General features: G+C 43.1%; 1 protein-coding gene across 2 annotated transcripts; it reads right to left on the bottom strand.

The window, feature by feature from the left end:
* Positions 1–1,697: 1,697 nt before the first annotated feature.
* On the bottom strand, positions 1,698–11,099 carry gtf2e1 (general transcription factor IIE, polypeptide 1, alpha). Of its 2 annotated transcripts, none has more exons than XM_070976412.1 (6): positions 10,904–11,099; positions 10,089–10,384; positions 9,551–9,708; positions 5,178–5,373; positions 4,183–4,421; positions 1,698–2,964 (listed from the first exon to the last, which is right to left on the bottom strand). In XM_070976412.1, the coding sequence occupies exons 2-6, from the start codon at positions 10,376–10,378 to the stop codon at positions 2,504–2,506; spliced, it is 1,344 nt and encodes a 447-aa protein (XP_070832513.1). In that variant the 5' UTR covers positions 10,379–10,384; positions 10,904–11,099; the 3' UTR covers positions 1,698–2,503. The 2 variants fall into 2 exon arrangements, with proteins under 2 accessions (XP_070832513.1, XP_070832514.1); XM_070976413.1 differs by having other exon boundaries at positions 10,089–10,381; positions 10,904–11,021.
* Positions 11,100–11,163: the final 64 nt, after the last annotated feature.

The following is an 11,163-nucleotide window of genomic DNA, read 5'->3' as shown; positions in this document are numbered from 1 at the left end:
AAGGATGTGAATATGTGAATATGAACTCATAAAAAATAAAACCACACTCCAGGGTTGTGAAGATTCATGGGAAATGGTTACAGCCAGTGACTCTTTTTTTCCCCAATCTGGGAAATTTGCTCACATAGAAAACAAAGAGAGGGGACTTTTCACTGCAGCAGGCACTATGACAGGTGCCTCATTTAACATTTTATTTGAAAAGGCCTGTTTTCTGTAAATGCCAAGTCCATGTCTGCATTCAGACTTTGGCTCTGAGGTGAAATTGCCCCCATTATGAGTGAGTGACCCAGCGCTGTGGGTGACTGGGGTTACATCAAAGCAGTCATTATTTGGAAAGCCACATAACAAAATACCCTATATCCTGCTGGAACACATCTGGAGGAGGACTGGGAATGTGTTAACCTCACAGGGACTGCCTTAATGCATAATCGTCACCTGGACCGAACCCGACAAGACAAGAAAGGTCTCACTGGGAAGACTGGACCCTAACGTGAGCTTCATGCGATTTCTCCCAAAGCCTGTTTATCTTCTCCATTTTGCTGACAGTCTGACTATTGTTCATGATAACATCAGTATATATTTTTTTATATAAACATAAACTTATACTGGCAACATTGTGGTTTGCAGACATAGTGGCGTCATACCAGCAACAAACATGGTCGACAGCGAAAGTAACACTGACTCCACGGTGGAGGAGTTAGTTCCAAAAAAGGGAGACACCTCAGCAGCGTGGAAGTGGTTTGTTACAAAAGATCAGAGGTAAAACAGTCACATGTAAGAAGTGCAAGAAGACTGCGACAAGCAACCGGGGCGATACAACAAACTTATTTCACCACCTCAAGCAGAAGCACCTGGTTGAACACGAGGACAGCCAAGAATCCTGCGAGGAAGAGCTCAATAACTAATGTGAATTCTAAACCAAGCAGACAAACTCAGCGCAGCACGGCCAAATCTCTGGCAAGTTGTACTTGGCATTTTGTTAAAAACATCACTATTGTAGAAATATACTGAAATACTGTGATATTACTTTAGGGTCATATTGCCCATCTCTAGTTTACATATGCATTAGCAGCAATGGGCAGCATCGGCTTTATATGTAGATGTTTAAAATTCATCATACATTATTATTACATTACTAACTGCTGATGCATAGTTAAGGCATTAATTTGGGAGGGTTATACGAATCTTTTGCAGTAGAGAACATGAGTGGATTTGGTGGCAGGCTCTAATGAGGGCATCACATTAGCTCACCGTGTGCATCAGAGGGAGAAATGTGGAGGGACCACTGACCCCCCTGACATGTTAGCAGGAGGCATTACATTGTGCAAAGCATGAAAAAAGGAGGTGCATTTTCATGAAGTGAATATATGAGAGGAATTCAAAAAGTGATCTGAGAATCATTCACAGCCCTTGTTTCATGAAGCAGCTTTAACTGCCAGTGACACATATTTCATTACAGTCTCATATCTTTGGCTGCTTGGATCATTTAATGATCGCTTCAATGGGAGCGACTGCTTTTTGAGCCAACAGCTGATAATAGGTGAAATATTCTGTATACTTACATAAGCATGGTGTGGACTGTTGACGTCTTCTTCAGCACTGAGAGGATAAACCTCACAGTGCCCCCTTATTTTTATACTCTCAATTACTTCTTCATTCATAACTCTATATACACATTATACACCCATGCAAGCTCCTGTACTGCAGTATCTTTTTTATTACAGATTGTTCGGAATAACAAATGCTTTCACTCTTATCTTCTCTTGCCTGAGATGAGCTTTAAAATCCAGTCCGACCTTGTTTCAGAGAGACAGAAAGTATTCGGCCTAACACTTTGTTTGCACTGGCAGTGAAGTGAAAGCAGCATGTCAGCAGACCAGCAGCAGCATCAGCGGCGGCGGTGGCGGCTTCAGTCCTCCAGTATCACACTGCTCAGCCACAGTCCTGCTATGAGCTCAGATGTCTTTTGGCAGAGCTCACAGCCCAACACACAATCAATGTAGTTACACACGAGTTGGAAGGAAACAGACATGAAGCATAAAGCATGGGCTTGTGTGTAGACGGCTGTATCGATTAAAGCATATCGGCTGTGTCGGATGCATGGGAGAAGTGCGACAGAGACACACGGCGAAAACTGGTGTGAGGAGGCCTGTTAATCTTACAGCTGAAAGGAAAATAAAACGAACAAGAACAAGTTGGCAAACGGCAGCTGGCCAGCTCCTCTGCGGTTTGGTGACTGCGAGCAAAAAATACTTCGGACAGAATACTTAAGGTGTGATCACTGAGTCAACACTGTCAAAGCTTGTCCTGATAATGTGAGAGCACGACGCAGACTGAATACTTTTTGAGCAGCATCTTGTTTTCTTCTTGAGAAGTTTGTGTCTGCACATATTTCCCCAGATATCACCTTTACAGTGTGTGACAGGAGAAGAACTCAAAGCCAATCCGTCAAATGCTTTCGCTGTGTGTGTGTAAACGTGCGCAGATAAAAATGTGTGTGTGTTCAGAAGTACATGTCCTGGAAGAGGTTTCGTCCCATTTCAATGTACGCTTCCTTCTCCTGTGCAGACATCTGCTCCACCAGCTCTGGCCTCTGGCTGACCTCTCGGTACGAGCACGGCCGACCTCCGACCATCACCATCGGCTCATCGCCCACCTCCTCGAACTCGTCGTCGTCCTCTTCCTCTTCGTCATCGGCCCGAAGCTGGGCAGCTGCGGCGGGCAGAGGATTTGGAGGGGATTCGTCATCTGATTCGCTGGTGTCGCTGTCGGAGTCGCTGGCATTAGCTGTGGCAGAAGCGAGCCCTCTGGCAGCTGCGCTCGCTCCGCCCACGCCTCCACCTGCTCCTGCCACGCCCCTCTTCTCATGGATGAGCAGGGCCCGCATCACTTCCTCGTTCTCATCTGACTGGCCAATTCCGAGACCAGCTGCTCCATCCTGAGCTCCAGGTACAACGTCTCCATCTGTGGGAACAAAGAAATCACATATCAAAAGTAGAAATATACTCACTCCTGAAATTTTGGTGCTCAAGTTGAAGCTAATTTTAGGCATTTTTACACTGTGCGCTGAACAAGACACCAAAATCTTACAGGCAAGAAGATCATTAGAGACAGATGTACAGAGACACACCTCAGAGACAGGACGCTCAGAGCATGATTCATGCAATTTCCACAGGAATGCTTTTATTAATGAGCAATCCTTGCTCAGTCATGCACTAATCAAGCCTCTGATTATTTCAATTAAGCAATTATGGCTCAATGGGAGTCAGGCGAGGCCTGATTGCTGCATGCCCTTGGGTGGAGAACGAAATGATAGCTGGGTGAAGGGTCCCTGACAGAGCGAGGTGACCTGGGTTGACCTGTAATAGCATGTTTTGATGCTAGAGATCTTACAAGAGCTGTCAAAGGTGTGGGTGTTTTCTGTGTTCAGCCAACCTCACCACAGACAGGCAATAACACGTGTTATTAGTCAGTGAAGTCAGTATCTGAGAGTGGGCGGCAATTTAATGTCGAATTTAACGTCTTCCGGCTAATGAGGCGCGCGATCACATGATTATGGGGAGAATTTGCTTGAAATGGAAAAACAACTGCACCAATGTGTAGAGGCTAGCGTCTCTTTAAGGACAGGTTATTTAATGTGTGTAGTACATTTTAAGTTTTGTGAGGCATCTAGACACACATGAGTCCAAGGACTGTAAAAAGAAAAAAAAAAAAAAGATGGATTAGCGAAAATTACAACAAAATGTTTGTCAACTAACAGATTTTCAATAAGACCATCTTACCCCCTTACCACATTTGGAGTCTGTGCAGTAGTGATTTGGGGATGGAGATGGGATGTCCCGCCCACACAGCCACCCAACGCAATCATGGCTTAAGTGTCAATCATGATGTTACACCAACTTTTTATAGCATCCAATAACTAATTCAAAGCAAACTTGTCAGAAAAATGGACACTTTAACATACATCAGTGCGATAAGAACTCCCTAAAATGTGACAGAAACTATCTTTGGGAATTTTTTTTTTGCTTGGCTCATGTCGAGTCTGCTAACATGGAGCGGCTGAGGCTGATGACGGCTAATGAAGTGCGTAATGTCTATTTTTTCTACAAACTAAAACTGCTGCTATCAGAACAGCGTGAAAGCCCCATATGGTCTGTTAGCGCTTAGCTTCACATCACTTACGGTTCTTGAGGATGTCATGCTCGTTGTAAGCACCCTGCACGGTGCTCTGGGTCAACCAGACCGGCCTCTCCTTTGGTGCCTTGCCCTCATTGGCCTGCTTCTGCTGTTCCTCCTGCTCCTCCATGCTGATAACCACATTTTGGGTGTACAGGTCAGCGTAGGATGAGCCTTTGTTAGACCAGGCTTCGCGGTGCGGCCCACTCGCAGAGTTTCCTGCGGATGCTGTGGCACGTTCTCGGCTAGAGGACAGATTCAGTAAATATCCTTTAAACAGTGATCTTCAGCAGTTGAATCAATACATGTGTAAACATGAAAAATGAAGAGTGTGTAATATATTCAAGCTAAAACTCTGGATCACTACTCGGGTCATTACTGCTGTTAACAGTGGTGAACTCCCATCTGCCGTCAGTGGAACGGTTCCAGAGAGAAAGGCTGGACTTCTCTCATTTTTGGTCTTTTTAGGCTGATTATTTTACCCACACAATACCTCAGAAAATCCAGAGAGACTAGCAGAGTTCAGCTTTTTTTCTCTTCTCCATCATGAATTGATTTAGCTGCTGCCTTATTTCATTATGTGGAAAAACAAACTAAATAACCAACATGGCAGTTCATCAAAAAGGACATTTTTCATTTACAGATAACAATGAAGGGAAAATTAACCAATTATAATTCTAATTACAAAAATTAGCTTTGGTTTTAGCTAAGGCTTGCCCTCTCACCAGCTATCTTGCACTTGATATATCGCTGGCTGTGCAGTTATCCATCTTTCTAAGGTAGAGAATGCAATAACTATGCAGCCAAAATGTTTTATTTTATGTCTGTTTTGTGTTATTGGAAATTCAAAAAGCTGTGCTCACAACATTTTTTCATATAGTAAATAAAATAGAAAGTTTGACAATGATTGACCAAATATGTACAGCAGTTTTGCTTTTGTAGGACAGTCATGTGATGCTGACTGGAGGGAATAATTTCTGTGAGGTTTGTCAGAAACTGACCTCTGTTTGAGGGCAGGAATCTCAGTAGGCTCAGGCTCCAGCAGGTCATGGGACAAGTTGACGTCTTCGGTCTCTCGTAGCAGCGCGTAGATGGGTTCGATCTGCTCGTTGAAGCGTGCCACCAGCGTCCTGGCGTCAGGACAGACGGACTCGTCCTCTTCTACTTCCCTCTGGCAGAAGGTGCAGCGAAATGTACCTGTGGGTTAGGAAAGAACAACAGGGGGTGTTCAGGTAACTTGGCCAAAGCAGACAGTGTGTACACATGATCCTCAGACGAGCCTGTTAGGCACTGCCTGTGCTTTTCGTCCAGGCGGTAAACCAGCTCTGCAAAACACACTCACAATGCATGACCACTTTGATGATCATCATTGTGGAGTGTGGAACTGAGGTTTTGTAACCAGTCCTGTGCTACCGCAGTTCCAGGCTCCATTCACCATTTGGCTAAGAGGTGTACTTTACCAAATAAGAAATCAAGGACTGCACATGAACAGAGAAGTGACTGGCGGTGCTGTGACGTGCAGCATAAGCTGACAGTCTACCAAACAGCAGCCTCCAGATTAATGACCTTGCATGTTGCAGTTATTCCATCAAACCATGACATGGATTAAACTTTGGTTCATTTACATGTGTCATAAGCAGCAAAGCACTGACCAGGCTTGAAAAGGCTTTTTGAGAAAGGACACTTTCTTGCTGCTGTCACGATTGTTTTTTTTTGTACTTGCTCAGTTTATTTATTACTGTCTGTTTCATTTTTAAAACTGATTGGCCATGAAGTTAACATTAGTGTATGTGGAGAAGTGCAGACCCGGGGGCTCGACCGTGGCACCTTGTGTGCGCTGCACTTGCTTCCTACCGGTTCTACCAAGACATGTTCGGCCATCTGCTTCTCTGCTGATCTCAGTCTCAATGATGGGAAGTGTTCCAGCACCACAGACCCCATGTCTGTGCTGTTTCTATATGTGTATATGTGTGTGAGCGAGAGAGAGTGTGTGGGGAACGGGAGAGACGATGCTCGAGAGAGATGTGCTATATGTACGCCATTATTGTATGGCGTACATGTAGCACTTTGTACTACTACCACTACTACTATTATAATGATAATACAAATTAAATAATACTGCTTTTTATAAGTAAATTCAAAGCATTTTGATTTCAGAGAGATTGTTGATTATAAAATAAAACCACATGGATCAAGACGAAGAAAGTCCTCATTTCTCACCATCACAAGAGATTTAATTAACGAATTGAGGGGCATAGCAGTGGTCTCTTGATCAGTAATGAGAGACAAATATTCCCCATTGGTGCTCTGTCACAAACTAAGGTTGGGTTCCACCTTGAATATGCTGATGCTTGCAGCAAGTGATCGCAGAAGAAATGATATAAGAAAGTAATGTTTTCTGCACAGCTAAAAACAAAATGCTATTTTTGGGTGGACCTACACGTCAGGTGGAATGAGGAACAAAAAATGCACGTCTTACAAAAAGAGGAGGGTACATTCACACAGCAAAGTGTGAAAACCGGGAGCTGGAGGGTTTCCGGCTCTCCTTTGTGGGTCAGAATGGGCTGGAAGAACACAAATGTCAGTTCCCATCCCTGTGAGGTCACACTGAGTGTTGCTGGCCCTGAAGAAGCAACCGGTCCCTCAAACTATGGCATGTGAGCTCCAAGTATTGTTTCTGTCAGCCTCTGTCAGGGTGCAGGGTTACTGCCGCCACAGCTAGATCTGATACCAGCTGAGATGTGCTGAAACAAGAGACAAGCGCAAAGGAATTGGCAAGATGATTAGAAATGCGTCCTCGGGAAGATGCTGACGGTTCCAAAACAGTACCAGGAAACTGGGAAGGTGGACTTTTTCCAGCATGTAATTTACACTGCTATCAAAACATATTGATCCATTGTGGAGGCATTGTGCATTTTCTTCCCTAAAATTAGATTTATGTGGCATGTTGGGGCGCAAGTTTTATATTGATCCCTGAAAATGTGGATATACCCACATAATTTTGTTCTTATTCTAAAATAACCAGAGGACTTAAGTGTGTTACCCTACTCCTTTATATAAACATGTGTAGGCAGTATGCAGCTTTCCTCCACAGGATAAAATTATCATTTTAGCTTTTTTCTTTCTGACTGATGAGGCTGAAACCTGGTCTCCTCAGGACAGAACAGTGTGAAATAGCTTTGTCACTTCTAAATTTGATTAGATTTTATACTACGTCTTCCACCGTAAAACAGAACAAATCATCACATTGATAAAAAAAAAGCTTTAGCACACTGGCTGGGGTACATCACATTACCCCAGATGAATCAGTTCTGGCTATTACAGCTAAAGCAGGGATGTATTCAGTTGACGGCTTAAAGTTTAAGAAAAAGTAATGTATTTCAGCCTATGAAGTAACTGCAGCACCAGCTCAGCCTCCCAGCGAATGAGGAAGAATAAATACAACAATATTCATTCAAGATGGTAGCAAAACACAACCTTAATGTTTAGATTTTCACCCAATCAAATCAACTACTTATAATCATTCACCAAATAAAAACAGAGGGCAACTTAGCAACACCTGAAAATCTTGTCTTTGCTGCCCTCCAGTGGTTCTTTTCAGCTTGCTGCAGGTGAGTACAGCACCTGCGTGTGGTTACAGGTTCTACAGAGCACATTTCTGACCACACCCGACCACACCTATCAGGGAGTCTGGATGTGGTCAGAGATAAAATCTGTAACCTGAAGCCAAACAATGCTTTTCAGCCTGGTGTTAAGACACTTCAGATAATAAACATTTGGTGAAAGGTAAACAAGAAGCCTCTTTATGGGCCTGTGCAGCACAAGCTCTCCGCCTTTCCAAGCCACAGCGCTGGCTGACTGGCAAATGGTCTGTTTGGCAGACGATGTGTGAATGGTAGCTCATTCTGACAGACTGAGATCGAATGCAGTTCATGAATGAACACAGCCAAAATTAATTCAATGACAAGCCATAGTTTCATACTCAGATGCTCTTACGTACAATGATCAATGTACGTAAACATTTGGAACATTATTCTGCCTCCTACAAGCATCAACTGGGAATTTTGCAACACCAGGAAATTATTAGAATTAAGAGAAACTGGATTCTTGTTAAGCTGTTTTGAGGATTATAACGTCCTCATATCTTGCTCAATGGCTTTAGCACTGGGAGCAGTTCTCCACTTGCAGCTTATTTTTCTCAGGCATTTAAGACAAAACTTTAAACCACATTTTCCTATGACAGCATGAATGCTGCATGTATACATCTGCTCAAGCTGTGAATGATGAAACCAAAGTCTTGCTCCTGATTCTTATTCAACTGAGTTAGAACTGGTGATTCAAATGAGTTGGTCATGCCTTGTTTATGTCAATCAATGAATGATTTGAAAACCATGAGCGAGTCTATGTCTACTCTAATGCCATGGTTAGTTAGCTGTATCTTCCCTTTAAACTCTGAATAACCCCCATCCCACACTCTGTCTAGGATAATTAAGACTTGCTGGTTGCACACACACACTCACACACAGCCAGCACAGCATCATAGGTAACTCCTCGTGATAAGGGAGTGATGTGATGCCCATTTGGGAGCAGGGTTTTGGACAGCTGTCAGCCCATATTGAAGCAAGGTGAGACTCAGATTTTAAAGTAAGTTACTTCAGGCCTTTTGCTGTGATAGCAAGTCATTTCAAATACAATTTTCAGCCTGGGTTATGTGGAAGCACTCAACTATACCCATGGGTGATTTCACACCTAACCTGTTTGGTTCAGTTAAAATTAATTCAGCTCCGTTTGCCCTGTTAGTTCGGCTCATTTGGCCTGCACAGCGGACCCTGGTATGGACCAAACAACTGAAGCGAGACCACTTGAAAAGCTGGGACTTGGTCAGCTGTCAAGCGGACTCTGGTGAAGTTAGTTTGTGATTTACCAACCACAGGATTTGATGATAGCAGCTGTGATTTTAGCATGATTTCAAAAGATAAAGTACTAATATGTAAATCCATCAGCTGATCGTAACAACTGTTCAGGTAGCGATCTTATGATTAATCCTTATATGCCATGTATATATTTATGCATATCATTTAGTAACCGTGGTAACACAAATGCACATCAGTGTGGGTATTTTCTCACATTTTCCCCTTTAGTCAGGTCTACAGCTAAAGAGCTACACTAGCAAATGGTCCAGATTACTTATTAATCACTGCTCAGGTGTCATAGATTGAATTTAATGTTCCCTTTGTCTGTTTTTCCTTGTCTTTTTTTCTTCTTGCTGGCAAAAGCTGAGACAAATAAGGGACTACCTAATTTAAACTATATGCTACTAATTCAAATTCAACACCACCTACACAACTGTGATAGTTTTTTTCTCAGTGTTTACCTGTCATGAGGTCAAACAGCTGGTTGGCCTCTAGGTCGGTGAAGGTGGAGAAGCAGCAGGGGCACCGGAAGGAGGCACGGTTGGTGGAGTCTCGCTCATCTGTCTCGATGCGCCGTCGCATGTGATCCAATTTATATTTGACCACGTTGACCAGTACCCTAAAACATCAGGTTGGTAACGCTTTATAGTATGCAACATACTGACATGGGAGGGCAAATGCTTTTAGAAAAAAATGAAGGACTGCATGTCTACTCTATAAAAAGTGTGTGGTACCTATCAACTCTCCCTTACATGTAATTTATTGTTTAGTTTCTAGTGTTTTAGTGCTTTAAGTGTGAGTTTTTATAAATGAGAACAAGACTTATTCACTCTGAGAATCTTGTGGGCTTAGCTTGTCCAAATATTGCTGGTATGAGACATGGTCAATGCCAACACCTGTATTCTGTCCCTCCAAACTTCACCTGTTAATAATGAGAAGTTATTGTGTGTTGCTATGTCTGTTGTGCAGTTTAATGCAAGCCACAAAGAAAATAACCACCTGTAGTTGATGAAGTAGTAGTTGTGCCGTGTTGTCTTGCCATCAGGGGCCGTCTCCACTCTCATGCGGCACTTGACAAACTTGTCTGACTTCAGGGTGTTGAGGACCGAGCGCAGCTGTTTGCGGTCAAACTTGAGCAACTCCAGCATGTCCTCCTCACGTACACATGGGTTGCGGATAAGCACATCCAGGGCCAAGGCATGTTCCACTCCATAGAAACCCCTTACGACCTGCTTGGCAAGCCGCTTCAGGGCTGCAGGGACCTCGGTTAATAGCTCTGGTTCTATCATCTTCTGCTGTGGAGAAAGAACAGGTATGGAGAAACTATGAGGGACATGAAATATATATTGTGCAGCATGGATACACTAATGGAAATACCTCAGTATTTGAATTTGATCCTGTCCTTTAATAAGGTTTGCTTAAACACAATATATCTGCTTAAGTGGGGACAACTTTTACATTGACATGCCATGTTGCTTTGAACCAACATGTACGAAGTGTTGGTTAATGCTGCCAGACTCAGCTACACTGCGAGCTATCTGTTCGATAGAGATAGCTTCACTTAGCTTACCGATAGCTAACACGAACAAAGACTAATAACAAATACTACAGCAGCACGTTGGCTGGAACTACTAGTGAGAATAAAAGCTAGCTAGCAGCGTAACACTTACTTTACCAGTAAGCTATAAAATAGCTTATGAAAATAATATATAGTGCTACCTCTAGCTTGCCGATGCTAACTGTTGCCTTCCGTTAGGTATGCTAACATGAAGTTAGTTTGCAGCAAACCGTTACCCATGTATTGCCAACCTTACCCAATACTCTTTAACGTTATGTTCCACCAATACGCAACAGCCACCGTTTCCTTAGGTCATTTCAGGGACCGCGGACATTTCCTCGAACAAATACAGCTGTGACTCACGGGACACATTTGTATTTCTCAATCTTCAAACTGTTGGATTAGCTAGCATGCTTCACGATTTATATTGAAAAGACAACCCCGGAAAGAAAACCAAACCGCAACAAAGGTTTTGTTAAATTTCAATAGCCGACGTTTTTGCAACAATAACCAATA

This window comes from Chaetodon trifascialis, chromosome 12, assembly GCF_039877785.1.
Source record: "Chaetodon trifascialis isolate fChaTrf1 chromosome 12, fChaTrf1.hap1, whole genome shotgun sequence".
Lineage (NCBI taxonomy): Eukaryota > Metazoa > Chordata > Actinopteri > Chaetodontiformes > Chaetodontidae > Chaetodon > Chaetodon trifascialis.
Note: the sequence above shows the minus strand (reverse complement) of the source record. Positions and strands in the feature narration are given on the sequence as shown.

Coding starts and splice junctions, on each gene's coding strand:
- gtf2e1 (XM_070976412.1), bottom strand. CDS start 10,378: ATGATAGAACCAGAGCTATTAACCGAGGTCCCTGCAGCCCTGAAGCGG. Junction 4,422..5,177: donor ATTCCTGCCCTCAAACAGAG/GTCAGTTTCTGA, acceptor TCTGTCCTCTAG/CCGAGAACGTGCCACAGCAT. Junction 2,965..4,182: donor GCATGACATCCTCAAGAACC/GTAAGTGATGTG, acceptor TTGTTCCCACAG/ATGGAGACGTTGTACCTGGA.